General features: G+C 38.3%; 1 protein-coding gene across 4 annotated transcripts in view; it reads right to left on the bottom strand.

Moving 5' to 3' along the window:
* WDR17 (WD repeat domain 17) overlaps nucleotides 1–17,888 on the bottom strand; it is a 1,003,384-nt gene that overhangs the window by 215,099 nt on the left and 770,397 nt on the right. For all 4 annotated transcript variants that reach the window (XR_014978161.1, XM_085641859.1, XM_085641857.1 and 1 more), the window contains one exon: nucleotides 1,974–1,994. Coding sequence is in view for 3 of the 4 variants with exons in the window: in XM_085641859.1 (XP_085497985.1) it covers nucleotides 1,974–1,994 (21 nt within the window). In the remaining variant the exon portion in view is untranslated. The remainder of the gene's footprint in view (nucleotides 1–1,973; nucleotides 1,995–17,888) is intronic.

Raw genomic sequence — 17,888 nt, 5'->3', positions numbered from 1 at the left:
TGCATTAGTCTTGACTTCAGTGGTGGCCAAGGTTAAGTCTAATACCTCAGCTGCTCTCCTTGCGACTGTGGCAAATGAGGCAGACTCATCAGTGGCATATAGGGAAGACGAGAGTGGAAGCCAGTGTAAGGGGATGTGTCATAGCCACTTGTCTCCTGTCCATCCAAAAACGAGTTTTCTTCATCGTACATTTGACTGGCATCATCATTCTCTACAAATTCAGGATGTTGTGGTGGATGTGATTCTAGGTCAGAATGAGCATAAATGTGGGGTCGGTGAGACGTCGATGGAGGTTGCTCAGGATTTGCCTCAGATTTCCGGAAGACTATTGGCTCCCTCTCTGGCATTAGTGGCGTTTATGCAGATGTTGACACTGAGGGCTGCGGCGTAGGAGGTGGCACCATAGAAGAAATCAGTATCGAGCCTGATGTCAGGCAGCCTCAGAACGAGGCAGAGTAGCACAGTCAGCATGGGGCCAGACCCACAAGCAGTAACCCAACTGCAGAAACCTCAGAACCTTGGGGCCTGATGGGGCGCAAGAGGGATCCAGAGCAGTACTAAAAATGTGGTCCAAAGACTGTTTGAATTTGAAGATCTTTTGCAGCATAGCCCGAAAAGTTCGTCAGGTAGGCTAGAGGGTCAGAATCAGTTCTAGAGTGGGAGACCAAGCTCGCAAACTCATGGAACCAGGGGTGTCATGTGACTCCAAATGATAGGTAGCTATGTTTAGTCTTTTTTAATTTTTTTTTAAATTTTGTTTGACTTACCTGAAGATCTCGACTTGGATGATGATCGGTCACAAGATTGGCCCCAGAAGTGGGAGTGGGTCCACGGTTTCAATTTCGACCAGGACTTGGCCTTCTTCAACTAGCATTGATGCCCTGTGAAGTGAAGCTAAGCTTAGCAGTCGTAAATGTCCTTGGCATTCATCTTGGCAAACTGATCACATGATGCTGAGAAGTGTTTAGAGCCCATGCTTCAGAGACAGACCTCGTGGGAGTCTGTCACTAACATTTATTTGTGGCAAGCCCCACATGACTTAAGCCCTGTGGTGTTAGGATGTGACATAATCGTAGCACACTGTAATTTTGTCAAGTCTGAGGACTTGAGGGAGTGTGCTTTGGATACACTTTGGAAGGCACAGAAATAAAGGAGCTGTTTTCAGCGCAACGATATAGTGGCCATGATGTCAAATCCAGCATGGGTGGACTGAGCACCACCTACCGGGGCACGAGGAAGTTGCTATGGAGATCTGCTGGATCCAGTTTGATGCCTGGTAAATTTCACAAGGTGAGGAATCTGCAGTTGGAGTCTCTATCAGAAAGACCTGTTTCAGAGAGGTTGCCTGTGTACGTGATTGATGACTTATCTGAGATGATAGTGCCCACTTGCTTCATGAATCTGTACAGAGTGATATGGGGGATACAGTTTGCCCTAATGAAGGGGCACGATCTAGCAAATTGTGCAGGCAATTGGTCCCAAAATAACTGATACTTCAGGTTATTTTTGTATTAAAACCTGAATAATGTAATTTGATTGTTAAAAGTGCTATTCCAGTTGAGTAAAATAACTATGATAGAAAGCTGAGCTTATTTGGTCTAGGAACAACAGGCTTTAAAAAACTGGAAAAATAATCAAGGATGTTTTTATCTGGTTTAGTCTTTAGCTCTGTACTCATTAATTTAATATGACAAGACACATGACATAAAACCTAAAACCCAAACAGACTAGGAGATGCTAATCGGATGGGTCTGAACTTTACTCAAAAGAGACACTCCGTATCACATTTGTACTGAAAACAAAAAGAAAACGGCAAAAAACATTATAAATGAAGAACAGTTTGGTGCCCACTTACACCTAAAATGATGCCCTAATTTTATCTTTGTGTTTTATCATTTAATGTTAGTTGATTGTTAGTCAAAAGCATATTCTTTCTGCAAGTTCTAAAACGGTCTGTAAAAATATCAAAATACCTGTATCCCAGGGAAGGAAAGCTAAAAGAAAAATAAAAGCAATAATGAATGTCAAAGATAAGTCAGTGAGTTCTTGTTCACCCCAAATTCTGAAGATTAGATAACACTTTGTAACTCAAGTTTTCTCAATATAAAACAAATTAAAATATATTTCGAGGCTGAGCCATATTCTAGTCAGGAAAACCCAAAAAGCCAATGTACCAAGCATGACCTATTATAATAACAGCTTTTGTGTAATTTGAGATGTTCAAAAATCAATACCCAGTATTTATCAGGTTTTATATATATTTTGCCAGCACATGAGGTGGAAACGATTAATGTTACAATCAATTAATCAGAGACATTAATACACTTCTTCACAAACATGAATTGTAGATTCGCTTTTTGGCAATTTACCACCAAGTGGAAGCAGGTGGTAAATAGGTGTAAACTATAAAAGGAGAGACAGAATGCATTTAAATTTTCGCAATGGTAGCCCTGTATGTGAGCGTGAGGAGGATTCACCCTTGTGCAACCTAAACATGAAGAAACAAGACTATTTATTTTGCAATGTGTTAAACTTTTAGAGCTATCAGAAAGGGAAACCTTATGGAAATTATACATTCAGTAGGCATGTCTTAATGGATTTAATAGATGAATATAGATGATTTAAAAGCAATCTTAGATTTTAAAAAAACACTCAGCAAAGTCAGGCAATATCTGCTCACATACAAATAATGTACTCAATACATTTGCTTGCCTTGGGTAGCTTTTCGAGCATGATAGCTTTAACAAGGGGATTTCTCAAAGTGCTCTTTCTTAAAGGATTTTGTAGATGCTTTCTTACCCAAAATTCATATGTACATTTCTTATCCAAACAACCCACATTATTTATTTATTTACGTGGTTTGATTTTACAGAATAGCAACAAACTAGGATGTATTGATGAAACTCATGTAGTAATATGTCTTTTCAATCAGACGCTGAATTGTTGTTTGGAACTGCAAAAGTCAACAAATGTTAAAAATCCAAGTAGTTTGTAATTCTGAATGCCTGATCACAGACTCAGCAATAGTTAGGATTCATTTACGTTACGCCATTGTAGTTTTCATGAACGTTTCAATTACACAAAAGGTGATGGAGGAATGCTTGTACACTGCGCCACTCTAGACAAAGACCTGCCTTACACAAATCAGAACTGAACCTGCTTCTCAAGGGAAAAATCCATCAGAAACTGCCAGATGAGACCCCCTCAGGAAGGGAACATATATAACACTGATTTTGGCCTTCTTAGGTGTCATCAGTGAGGTATAGCTTCAACCCTATGGCATAGTAAACAAAGGGACCAAGGGTTTAACATCCATCCCATAAAAGGTGATGGGAGGAATGCTTGCAAAAAGTCTAATCACTGGCAATCATTCAGGGTAGGATTCCAACCCATCGTTTTACAGCCACTCTGCCACTCTAGGCAAAGGCCCAAAATTTGCAAATTGGTAATGATCCTGCTCCTTGTAGGAAAAGTCCATACCGAACTGCCAGTTGAGGCACCATCCAGAATGGAAAACAAGCATCCCCGACTGGTTTCTGCCTTGTTAGGCGTCATCAGTGAGGTATAGATTGGATCGTATGGCACAGTGAACAAGGGGCCCACTCCTGGGCATACCTGTGGCTGCTTAAGGCGTAATATCAATCACACAAAAGATGAGCGGAGGAACTCTTAAAACAAATCTAACCACTTGAAATCCCTCAAATAGCATTCCAACTCATAATTTTTCACCCACTCTGCCACTCTGGACAAAGGCAAATCAGTACTGACCCTGCTTTTTCTGGGAACTGTCAATCCTGACTGCCAGATGAGGCCACCCCCAGAAGGGGACACTTACAAACCCATACCGGTTTCGGTCTTATTAGTTCACGTCAGTGAGGTATAACATGGATCCTATGGCTTTGCCTCTTTAGAATCATGATCACTATTTTATTTGGGATAAAGAGGTGCATTTATTCCCTTGATGTAACAAATAATTAATTCTCAGTCTATGGACATATGCAAAGCGGCTTTGCTGGTTTGAATGAGTCTGTTTTGAATGCTCAACTTGATAGCTAGCAGAGGGCTTGAATCACACTCCAGTTCAGGTTTTGAGTATACTATTTTGATGTGTGGTAAAACATTGCAATATAAGTAGCTTGTATTAACCACAGGAATAGCTCTCAGTTGTGCTGACTGGACACTACATAGAAAAGACAAATATAGGAGTTTTAGGTTACAAAAGAAGTGAAAGAAATGTTTTGCATTTATTTTTAAATGTACGTTGCCATATGTCTTTTATAGAAGCTAAATAGTTTTGTGTATTCTCTATGTTTTTTGTTTCTAAAGTTTAAATGGAGCTTCAAGAGGGTGGGTTACAGATTGAGAAAGGCAGTTGCACTGCCAAAACGTGTCTCTGTGTCCCTGCTCCCGGGGCGACCTGCCCGAATAAGCAGGTTTGATTATCCTGACTACGAGTGTTGGCTTTCATTTTCTTATTGGAGTTTGAAACATCTTTTGATACCTTAGCACTTGCGGTAGCACTGTGTTTGAGCACCACCAGCGGTTAGGCAGCACGCCAGCTTTTCTGCATTTTCTTTCTGATTTTAAATGTGTATATATATATATATTTATATCCCACGTTTGCAGTCTCAACAAAAATCCGTATCCACGGAGAAGATAGAAACCACGCAGATCCAAAATAAGGCACAATAGTTGATTTATTTCAAAGCCGAGTCTTCACAAAATCTGACGCGTTTCGGGCATCCGCCCTTGCTCACAGACAGTCAGTAAAATAAAATGAGCCCATTTTATACATTGAGACTTTCAATTGGCTGCACTTTTTTCACCTTTTTTTTCACCATGTGATATTTAAAAAGTGAAGACACTCTACTCATTGATATATAGTCTGTTTTCCAAACAAATTCGTGTCAGACCAAATGGCACAAAATTCATAAATAAATAACAGGCTAAAATCCAAAAAACCACTCAGGCGTAAATCAAATATTGTAGAACAGTTGAAAACATATATACATACATACATATGTAGCTGTCTCGCATAAAATGCATTTGATATATTTAGTAAATGTCATAATGGTATCCAATCTCAATTGACTGTGCAAATCACGCAATAAAGTGCAAATATTATGGATTAAAATTCATTCTATCATATAAAAAGACTTTTTTCTATACTGTGCAAATTACGCAAAAAATGTAAACACAATAAATTGTGCAAATAATGCAATTATGTCAATAATCCAGATTTGTGGATATGGATACCAAACCATATATGACAAAACACGATGCGCCTAACAGCATAAAATGCATTTTTCAATATTAGAATAGTAATATAATTCTATTTCACGCCTGAATGTTTAATTCCACAATATTGTTAAAATAAATATTATGGTCTGAACAGACATATTATTGAGTCTATGTCAAATAGGTTAAGTGAAAAAAACACAATTTATGTATCCCTAAACCATGTAATCAAACATGTGGGGAAAGAAATTTTTTTAAACTGTGTTTGAAAAAAGAAGAAAAAATGGGGACAGTAATCAAAATTCATAATATATTAACATGGAAAGCGGCAAGGCACAACACTCTAAGAAAAACTGATCATAGTTAATATATAGTAAGATGTTAAAGAAATACTTGTAGGTCCTCCGTTGTATTAAGCCCATTCGGAAATCTGCTATCTAATTTTAAAATGAATTCCGATTCCAATCTTCTAAGCATTTTGTCACGATCACCGCCTCTCTTGGTTTTTGGAACCGAGGCGATTACAAAATAATTGAGGCATTGTAAATTATTGTTGTGACAAGCTCTAAAATGCCTCGCCACCGGATACGATGTATCATTATTTACGATGGCACGTAAATGCTGAAGAATTCTAACGTGTACAGGCTGTCGGGTACTCCCAACATATCTAAGGTCACACGTACAAGTTAGTACATAGATGGCAAATTCAGTTTTGCAAGTAAAGGATCCACGTATATCAAATGGATCTGGGCTGAATGGCGTGCAATATTGGGTTGTATTCTTACCAAATTTGCACGCTCTACATGTAAAACAACGCTTAAACCCCGGCCGGGATTTCAACCACTCTTCTTGTTTTCTGAGTTCAGGGAAATCATGACAAATCTGGGTTCTCAAAGAGGGTCCCCTCCGATAGGTTATCGTGGGTCCATCTGATATTCTTGGTTTTAAGACTAAATCAGTTTTTAATATTGGCCATCTTTCTTGAATAATGGATCTGATTTGTCTCGCCTGTTTGCTATAGGCTATAATGAGTCTGGGCGATTGATTGTTATTTGCGCAATCACTATCACTATATTTATATATATATATATTCACTTAAAAAACCATAGGTTTCACACATGTTATAGTTAGCTGGACATTTCACTCGTAAAAAACCAATGAAATTCCCCCGTTATAGTTAGTACAGGCAACTATAACTCACATGACCGCAATCCTCTGCTGATGACGTCAGATATTACATCACTGTATTTAGACACTTATTTACCCATGTCTTCTTCCATTATTCTTTAGCTATACATATATTACAAATATTTATTTTTCAGAAAGACACATATGTCATCAGTGATGTAATATCTGACGTCATCAGCAGAGGATTGCGGCCGCGTGAGTTATAGTTGCCTGCACTAACTATAACAGGGGAATTTCATTGGTTTTTTACAAGTGAAATGTCCAGCTAACTATAACATGTGTGAAACCTATGGTTTTTTAAGTGAATTTGCAAGGTTTTTTAAATGCTAATTCCTAACTATAACGTGTGTGAAACCTATGGTTTTTTAAGTGAATTTGTAAGGTTTTTTAAATGCTAAGTTATGCATTTATAATTTTTTTTTTTTTTTTAGGGTTTACACCGTGCGCGCACCGTGCGCGCTTTGTGGGCACTAATAAAAGGATTTACTCCTGTCAATGCCTCGAGTGCTCTCTTGCCATAGGGGCACTTGTAGCTTTAATGAATAACGCGGCCGCCCTTGCCGCGAGGAGAGCACCAACCCGAGAAGACTGGGTGCCAGGAGGTTCCGGATTTCCTTACCTCTAATGGAAGACATTGACGAAGATTTTAATGCACCCATGCACGGCGGCCCATTTGAGGGCTTTGATGTATACTGACAACAACGGTGAAAAGAAGTGCATCCATACAGGATTAATTATCGTGGCGCACTACGTTAACCAGAATTCCCGTCCATCAGAGGGTGTGGTATTGAGATAAATGAAGGTGTGTCGTGAATAACACAGAGAGTCGAGCCTTTGAAAAAGAAGCCTTGGGCTTCGAAACGCGTCGGCAGAAATCGACGAAAGCTGCGGAAGCGGTTAACTCAACCATAAGACTGTTGAAGTATGCTCTGCATGGAAAGCATTTTACTAATAAAAGGATTTACTCCTGTCAATGCCTCGAGTGCTCTCTTGCCATAGGGGCACTTGTAGCTTTAATATATATATATATATATATATATATATATATATACACACACACACTAAAAAAACAATAGGTTTCAGGTACGTTATAGTTAGATATTAGCATTTAAAAAACCTTGGAAATTCACTGAAAAAACCATAGGTTTCAGGGACGTTATAGTTAGATGGACATTTCACTCTTACAAAACCATAAAAATTCCACCGTTACGTTATAGTTAGTTCAGCTAACTAGAACTCGCGCACCCGCAATGCACTGCTCATGACGTCACATATTACATCATTCATGACATGGGCAGTGACATCACTGATGACATCACTGATGACATCTCAAATGACATCACTGATGACATCATTCAGTGACTGTGTGTTTCTGTAAAGTTTAAATATGTTTTATATATATATATATTCCAAGGTGTATTGAAGAATGAGTGGGTGTATAAGTGTCTGGATGGAGGATTTAGTAGGTGTGTGACTGACTGTATAAGTGAGTGATTAAATGTGTCTTACTGAATACATGGGTTAGTGACTAAACTGTGTGAATGTCTGTATCCGTCTGCCTGTTGTTGTGCAAGCTGCTGCATGGATTGGTCAGTAGCTACATGAGTGTCTATATAGGTTTTTGATTGGTTGTTTGAGTATTGTTTTGGGAGATTGAGTGTGTGTGTGGGTGGGTGGGAGGTGTGTGACTGTGCATAGATGTGTGAGTGGTTGATTTGCTGGATGTATGGGTTCAAGAGTGCATGTGGAAACAGCTGTATGGGTGCGTGAGTGTGTGTATGAGTGTGTTGGTGAGTGAATGGATGTCTCAGTGGTACATGTCCAAGTAACTACATAGGTGAAAGGCAGTGTATGTGAGAGTTGAAGTATATAAATGACTCTACATGATAGTCAGTGATTGTGAGACTGGCTGTATGGATGATTGTGTACTTGTATCACTAATTATATAAGAGAGTAAGTATGCGTTAGTATCTGTATGAATAAGTGAGGTGGTGTGTGTGTAATTGTATAGGTGAGTAAATAGGAGTGTGATTGATTCTTAGCATGACTGACTAGGTGTGTGCGTAACTGCATGGATGAGTGGCGGTGTGTGAGTGTCTGTATAGGTGTATGAGTGCATATGATAGTGTTGTATTGATGAGTGACTGCATGTATGAGTGATTGTATGGATGAATGAGTGAATGTGTGTGTAGACCTAGAAATCATATGAGTGAGTGAGAGGAGCCTGAGTGGCTATATGGGTGAGTTAGTGCCTGTGTGAGTGGCTATTTGGGTGAATGAGTGGGTGTGTGAGTGGCTGTATGAGCGAGTGAGTGTCTGTAAGGGTGAGTGAATGGCTGTGTGAGTGGTTATATGAGAGAGTGAGTGCTTGTTTGTGTGGCTGTATGGTTGAGTGAGTGCTAGTATGAGTGGTTGTATGGATGAGTTAGCAGTTGTGTAAGTGGCTGTGTGGGTTTGTGAGTGGCGGAAATGGTCAGTAAGTGGCTGTGTGACTGGCTGCATTGGTGAGTGGGTGTGTCAGTGGCTGTATGGGTGAGTGAGTGAGTGTGAGAGTGACTGTATATGCGAGTAAGTGGGTGTGTGAGGGGCTGTATCAGTATCTAAATGGGTGTGTGAGTGGATTATGAGTGAGTGAATGGGTGTGTCAGTGGCTGTGTGAGTAAATGAGTGGGGGTGTGATCTACTCCATGAGTACAATGGTCAGTATGTGAGTGGCTCTATGTCTGAGTGTATGGGTAAATGCTTGGGTGTGTGAGTGCCTGCATAAATAAGAGCAAGTTGTTGTGTGACTACCTCTGAATCTGCTGTATTACACTATGAATGAATGCATTTATTGTTTTAATTAATTAAAATCGTTACAAAAAGACAATCACAACACAAGACATTAAGAGACAAATAAAATTAGATGTATATTCACTAATTTAAGCTGTGTTCGGCCTCTAGTCCTTGGCTGAGTCTTTACTTATAAGTTCTTTCAGCTGGTGTGCAAGTTTCGCTAGTCTGGCCAGTTCCATTGGAATCTCCAAATTGAAGAGAAGTTTCATGCAATCTGTGCAGGTATAAGTGCCGTATTTTAAAAACAGATATTTCAGTAAAGTGCGATGTGCATGATTCAATCGGTGGCAGATGCAAACCAAGTGAGCCATAGATTCCTTGTACTAGTGACACAGTCTGCAGGTGGTGACTGCCTCTAATGTTTTCCAACGAGTATTTATATCTTTTATTGGCAGTACCAAGACTGACTGAATTTGCTTTAAAATTGTTTTATTCAAGGCTGAGTCAAGGTATGGCTGTCACAGTTTATCCTGGAAGGAACTAGCTAAGAGCCCAATGTTACTACTGGAGGACTCTATTACCGTCATGCCATCTTCCTTAAACAATAGTCTAACTTGTTTCTTTAAAATGGATTTTAAAATTCCGGGTTGGTGGATAAAATCCTGCCAGTTGGACCGGCTCAAGGTGCAGTTCATTGCAGGCAGTAAGAAGGCCGTTGGCCCGGGAACTTTTACCTTTCGTGAAAATTTCCTTTTAAATTGCTTTCATTGTATTTGGTGGTGCTGCGCAGGCCCCTCAATAGTACAGAACAATCGATGCCCGATGTTCGCAAGATTGTTTGTTTAACCCGATTTCCAGCGTAACCGAGGCGTTCCGGGCATGAACGGGTATGTGAAAGATCTGTTTGGATGCTCGGCAGTTGACAAGCTTCATGGTGTTGATTAATACTGCAGAAAATATTAGTTGGCCATATGTGATTGAAGGAAGTAACTTGGCTCTTATGACCTTTCGGATGGACTCAGTTGTCGGGCTGCACAGCTTGGAGTTCAGTTTGCATAGGGTTACGTCACTGCCTTAGCTTTTGATTCTATGGATGCGGTGTGTGCTGTGGGCTTTCCATTGCTCATGATTCAGACCCCCAGGTAATTGTATTTGGTTGTTGTTGCTATTTTCAAATTGCCCATTCTAAATTGTTGTTTGAGTTTATTAGCGTGCTTTACCAAAATTACTACCTTTGTTTTGCCTGCGTTTGCTGTTAAATCATTTTCGTTGTTATAGATGCTTAATGCATCCAGTGCTCTTTGCATACCTGTCTTAGTATGGTCCATAAGCACCATGTTGTCTGCATACTGCATTAGGAACAGTCTAGTCTATCCAATTTTATGAGCTAACAAGTTGGCTTTTGATATTGTTTTGCCAAGGTCTGCAGTGTATAAATTAAAAAGCAGAGGCGCCAATACACAGCCTTGTAGATTTATTTTGTTGCTGTGTTCATAGATAATTTCACCCTTACCCAGGTTCTGGTGTAGAGGGCAATGATGGCTTTCAGCAGCATGGTTGGGATCCCCTAGTTTTGTAATTTCTGCCAAAGCAGATTCCTGTTAACACATTCGAATGCCGCAGAATGGTCTATGAAGCATGCGAAAAGCAGGTTCTGTTTTTTTCTGGGTTGACTGTTCTACCAGATATGCAAGGGCTAAGATGTTATCCAGTAAGGATGATCCTGCCCTAAAGCCAGATTGATAAACTGGTAGTATTTCATTTTCATTGGCCCAGTTTTGCAGATCTTGCAAGAAGAGGCTTGCGTATCACTTTGCCTCAATATCAAGAAGGGTTATCCGCCTATAGTTGGTTGGTTCTCCGGTATCACCTTTTTTGTGAATTGGTTGTAACAGGGAACCTTTCCAGGCTTTGGGGATCTTTGAGTTAGCCATGCAGACCTTGTATAGGGGGGTGAGTATAGTTCACCAATATTCGCAGTCTTCTTTGAAAAGTGTCCCAGAGTCCCATCCCGTCTGATGTTCTTTAGTATTAATGCCACACGATTGTCCACGTCAAAAGTTTCAGTTGTTTCTTCAGTGATTGTGTGATTGGAATTAAACATGCTAATGCTTGTAAAGGGTCGTTGGTGGTGTGGCAGGATATTATCAGAAGATCTGCAGGTACAATGAGTTCACATCCATGTGTGACTAGCGACCCCACTGTGCCAGTCGTGGCCGTGACAGGACAACCTATTGATATACAGCCAAAATTCAGCCTGTCTGCTTGGAGTTAACAGACTGAAAATGTGCAACAATTGGGAGTCTTCCTGGTGCCTTTTAAGGTCCCATACGTTTCTCTGTGTATTTTCCTCGCTGTCAGCAGAATTTGGAGTGTTCTGTCATTTCTCTCGCTTGTAGCTGCGATTGGCTTGCCTCAGACCTCGTTTGCTTAATTCGATTTTTTCGCACCTAGGTTGAAATTGGCAGCCCACCCTTTCTACGTGATCGGGCTGATGGTTTGTTTTTTGCCTAGCAGAAGGCGATACAGCTCCGGCGCCAATTTTGTCCGATTCTCAGATATATCACCCGCAGTGAAATCTTGAGCAAGTGTAGAGCAGTTGTTTTTCCAGGCTGCCATTCCAGATATGTCTATTTTATTCCACTTTAGTCTTCTCAAGAGCGCATGTATTTCATCCCTGTTAGACAAACCCAGGGGGGTGATATGAGGAAGACTGACCGTTTGCAGAGAGATGACTGTGGCCAGTGGGAGATGATCACTGTTCTGCTGCACTGGTTTTTGGAATTCTACCACCTGCTCATGCAGGCGATTGCACATAAAAAGATGATTGATCGAAGATGTATTTTTCCCCTGTGAATCTTTAGTCATGTTGAGGTTGGGAAATTGTGTCTCTTGTATTGACCTTAATCTGTAGGTGCTTACAAATGTATTCAGTAGAATTCCAGCGCAAACCCTGGGAGGTGGATCATCTGTTACTGTCTTCAGGTTATGAGTGTGGAAGTCCCCGGCTATTATAATCCTGCAGTTTGGGTGATGAACAGCTCTTCGAGTGTTTTCACCAGGACCCTCATCTTGCCATGTCTCGGTGTATCTTTGCAGTTGAAATAGATGTTCAGGAGTAAGAGCAAGCTTTCTAATAGTCAAAGTTAAATATTCTAGGATCATTACAAACAAAGGGTAACCACACTGTTTACCAATATAAACAAAGAGCACTGATTAATGAAAATTATTTATTTAATTATATTATATATTTTTTGTTATTTTATTTTTTTGAGATTTTCACTATTACATACATATATATCAATCTAGAATAAATAATTAAATACATTTCCTATATACATTCACAAGAGTCAACATGATCATCAGAATTATACAAACAATGATTGTTAGATCTTGAAAACTAGGCATTATTGACGGGGGTAAGCGGTAGATGACATCACTACTCGCATTTCGGCACTACTGCCTTCATTAGGGGACCGTCTATACCAGAAAACTGTATAAGGTAAAACAGACCAGTTACCAAAGTCTCATTCTATTTACATGCATTATATCTCTTTTTCCTAGAATATTTATTTATCCTTGATTATATTAACCTAAAAGTGTTTCTTCAAAATACAACTTTGATGAGACGGCAGACATGATCATATTCAATGTCATAAGCAAATATACTTCTAAATATTTAATTTAAAACCAATACATTATGTTTGCTGATAAACAAGAGAAAAACATTTTTGTCATCAATGTAACATATCTGATTTAGATTAAGAGACAATTTATATCATTTCCAATCCTAATTTATTATCTGAAGCACTTAAAAAAACACACAAACATAAACACACCAATAATCATAACAATATTCACAAGTGAAAAATAGAAAAGTATCCAACAGATTGTGGGAGAGTCAAGAAGATATAAGAAAAGAGAAGGTAAAAAAGAAAAAAATAATAAAAATTAATAAATAAAGAAAGGCCCATGTATAGAATACAATCTTGATGTGTAATTTATTAATAAAGTAAGGCTTATATAAAGGTAATAACCTCATCTATTTCCTGTCACTTAATCATATTTTCTAAAAATTCAAAGCATATAAACAACATAGTTCAAGGGCACCAGGGAACCCAACTATTCGTTTTCACACAAAGGTATAATCTCACCGTAGGTCTATGATAGTGACCAGATCTGGATATGTGAATTCTCCAATGTCAGAAAGTCTTTGAGGCTATCAGTCTCTAGAAGAGAATTGCAACTATATGTCAATAGGATATCTAATTCCTACATTTAGAATAAGATACTTAATTGGCAACATGATCTTACTTTAAAAATGGCCATGGAAGTGTCACGGTATGCATGTGATACTAAATCCAGGACCGGAAAAAAGTCTTCAGGATTGATTGCGCTGTTGTCTCAATGACTTTTAACCTAAAAATAATACAGGTGACAAGCGCACAACTGTCACGATAAAGTTTAAGAAATAGGCATAACAGTATAGTGACAAGCGCTTACTGGTACTGATCACAATGAGGATTAGTCTTAGAACAATGCAGACGACAAGCGCACAACTATCACAATAACATTTTGTAAAAAAGGCAGATCAGTATAGCGACAAGCACTTACTGGTAGTTGCGACTAAATGTCCAAAATTTGTTATCTTGATCTCAAAAGGCAGCCGAACATTTTTACATAACGTCTCAACGCTAATAATTCAGTCTATGCTAGATAACCAAAGTTTTGAGAATCTAGAGGTGTAAACAAAGGATTAAGTAGCGTACGCTTACTTGTTATTAAAGGCTAAAGTAGCTCAGATGGAATAATTGCTGCATGGCCATAGACATCTAAAATTAACATCAACGAATGTAATATGTTACTGCATTTACTTTCAAATGGTAAGGGCATAGTTTTAAGCTATAGCGTGACAACGGCTTACTTTTTTATTTCAAAGATCCTCTCAATCTAATAAATTGTTAGCTGCACGATCAAACAATAGGTGAGCCGGTTATCGATATATTTGGGAGCCAAAATCCTCAAGGGCTCTAAAAGTAAAGCAAAAATGCGTACAGCCGTTATCTATTAAATATGGTGATCAAAATTAGCCGAATCTGCAAATCGCATTATAAGATCCTTATACCTTCATGTAGCTGGTCTCTGTGCGCATATAACGAAGTACATCTCGCTTCAGTGATCCGACCCAAAAGACGCGAGTAAGCTACCTCTCTGGTTAAGAAGGTAGAAATCTTGCGCGTTTTTTTTAGGTTCCAGTAAAGAAAGGGAGGCGAATCATAGAGCTAAACGATGGACTGTTGTGGAGAAAAAAGCGGCAGCCATCTTACTCGATGAAAAACGGGTTGTTTTAAATACATGAAAGCGAGGCTATGAGGCTCAAGAATGACATGAAACTAGAAGATGGTCTTTTGCAGAACACTGTAGTGGCCATGTTGTTATTACAGTATATTTCCTGAAATATGATTTCATGCATGTCACTCCGCATTTATCATATAGATAAATACTTCGGGAAAAAAAGAAAGAACCACACAAGTTATACATTTTCAGCCCAAATTTTTAGATAATGGCTTGTTCCCACGGAATCTCTTGATTCAAGCCATTTTTTACAGTATCCAATAAAAAAATCCAAAAGACCTCACTTTTTTCCTTACTTTATCTGAACATTGTCCGTCATTAGGTACGATTTTTTCAATGATAAACCAGCGTATCTCATCAGGAGTGTGGTTATTTTCTATGAGGTGTATTACCATAGGAGAATCCAGTTTTTTTGTTCTAATGGCAGACCTATGTTCTGTTAATCTGACATTAAGGCTGCGTGATGTTTCTCCTACATGGCCTTTATTGCAGGGACAAATCAGCAAGTATATTATGTTTTTAGTTTTACAATTAGACATACCTTTTGGTACCATGGTTTGTCCATTTAAATTCAGTGGCTTTATTTCTATTGCAAGTGGGCACACTTTGCATGTACCACATTTGAAATTGCCTTGAACAGGTAGCATGCCCTCAATACTTCTCTGTATTGTCTCTTTTTTCCTTGGCATACGTGATCTGACAATTAAGTCTTTCAAATTTCTCTTCTTGCAATATGCAAAGAGGGTTTTTTGGAATGTATCCATTTCTGCTCTGTTTACATTGAGTAAGTGCCAATTCGAATATATTATTTAACGAATTTGTTCATTCATCAAAGAATGGCGAGTGACAAATACTAATTTAATATCTTGTTCTTTGTTTTTACTTTTTAGCAAGTGTTGCCTGTCAAAAAATCTAGCTCGCTTGTACGAGTCTCTTATTAGTCTATGTGGATAGCCTCTGTTTCCTTCATTTCTGTTGCTCTAGAATCAAAGTCTTCAAGTTTTGTACAGTTGCGTCTAAGGCGCAAAAACTGTCCAAAAGGAATACTATTTTTTTGTGATATGGGATGAAAACTTTGATAGGGTAGAAGGGTATTGCGTGCGGTTGGTTTGGCGAATAGATCAACTATTAGCTGACCACAGTCATGTTTGATTGAAATATCTAAGAACTCAATCTTGATATTGCTAAAGTTGGAGGTAAATTTCAGATTTGGATCACAAAGCTTTAACCATGCAAGAAACTCAGCTAGAGTATTTTCATTGTGATCCCATATGAAAACAATATCATCAATGAATCCCGTCCAATGAAATATAGATTCAAAAAATGGTGCGATTTCATTGAAGACATTTTTTTTTTTAAATGTGTCATGTATATATTTGCTATAGTAGGAGTGCATGATTGCGCATACTTACTCCTCTTATTTGTTTATATAACTCCCCTTTGAATTAAAAAATGTTCTCTTCAAGGACAATTCTCAAACAATTAAGTATGTAATTCATTTTACAATCAATATTCATTGTCTCTATGAACCATTGCACTGCTAAGATAGCCCCTTCGCTCGGTATGTTGCTATATAAACTCTCTATGTCCAAGGTGACTAACCATTGCCTATTTGGGTTAAATGGTGTTCCTTCTAACAGACTGATTATATGTCTAGTATCCTGGACATAAGCAGGAGTGTCTTGGATATATGGGCGTAAGACCGCATCCAAATATTTTGATATGGGTTCCGTAACCGACCCTATAGTTGTTACGATGGGTCTAAAGGGGGGATCTTTCTCATCTTTATGAATTTTCGGTATCCCATAGAGACTCGCTAGCTTGGGATCCTGTATATTCATAAAGTCAAATTCTTTTTCGCAAATATGTCCATCTCTTAAAGCTTTAGTGGTTAGTCTTTGTATTTTGTTCTTAGTTTTATCCATGGTGTTTCTTGTTATTTTAGTATGGAATCTACTGTCACTTAACATATCCTCTATTTTTGTTACATAATTCGAAATATCTAGTATGGCTATCCCTCCACCCTTATCACATTTTATTGTGATTTCTGGGGAGCAATTTAGATTCTCAAGGGCCTTGTATTCTTCAGTGGTCATGTTGTAGGGTGTTCTAGGTACATAATTAGTGGCAGTTTTTAACTTATTGTATACCACCTGCTCGAATATTTTAATCTCGGTGGGTACTTGATCTACCGTAGGTGTGAAGGTAGATTTCGGTGCCAAACCTGATTTATTAATTTCCAAAGAATATGTAGCTTCATTAATACTAGCTTGTCGCTATACTGTTATGTCTTTTTCTTAAACTTTATCGTGACAGTTGTGCGCTTGGCGCCTGTATTATTTTTAGGTTAAAAGTCATTACAACAACAGCGCAATCAATCCTGAAGACTTTTTTCCAGATTGGAAATGATATAAATTGTCTCTTAAGCTAAATCAGATATGTTACATTGATGACAAAAATGTTTTTCTCTTGTTTATCAGCAAACATAATGTATTGGTTTTAAATTAAATATTTAGAACTATATGTACTTATGACATAGAATATGATCATGTCTGCCGTCTCATCAAAGTTGTATTTTGAAGAAACACTTTTAGGTTAATATAATCAAGGATAAATAAATATCCTAGGAAAAAGAGATATAATGCATGTAAATAGAATGAAACTTTGGTAACAGGTCTGTTTTTCCTTATACAGTTTTCTGGTATAGACCGGCTCCTGATGAAGGCAGTAGTGCCGAAACGCGCGTAGTGATGTCATCTACCGCTTACCCCCGTCAATAATGCCTAGTTTTCAAGATCTAACAATCATTGTTTGTATAATTCTGATGATCATGTTGACTCTTGTGAATGTATATAGGAAATGTATTTAATTATTTATTCTCGATTTTATATACGTATGTAATAGTGAAAATTTCAAAAAACTAAAATAACAAAAAATATATAATATTATAAAATAAATAATTTTCATTAATCAGTGCTCTTTGTTTATATTGGCAAACAGTGTGGTTACCCTTTGTTTGTAATAATCCTAGAATATTTCTCTTTGACTATTAGAAAGCTTGCTACAGTTGCTTTGCCTACATAGTGTGTCCCTGCGAGTAGCAAGCACATTGCATTGTAGGGGTCCCCTTCTTCTAAAAACATAGGTTTATAGCTTGGACCATATCCGTGCTTATTGAAGATTTTGCTGATGTTATATTGCTGCCTATTCTTACATATATAGATAAGCCCCCTGATGGCCTTTCAAATACATTGAGCTTTTTTGCTGGCTGTTGAAATCCCTTAAAACCTGGCATGACCAATGGAGCAAGCAGCCAAGTTTCTTGGAGACAC

The sequence above is a fragment of the Triturus cristatus genome, chromosome 2_2 (genome assembly GCF_964204655.1).
Source record: "Triturus cristatus chromosome 2_2, aTriCri1.1, whole genome shotgun sequence".
Classification (NCBI taxonomy): domain Eukaryota; kingdom Metazoa; phylum Chordata; class Amphibia; order Caudata; family Salamandridae; genus Triturus; species Triturus cristatus.
The sequence above is the reverse complement of the archived record's forward strand: the minus strand, read 5'-3'. Positions and strand labels throughout refer to the sequence as shown.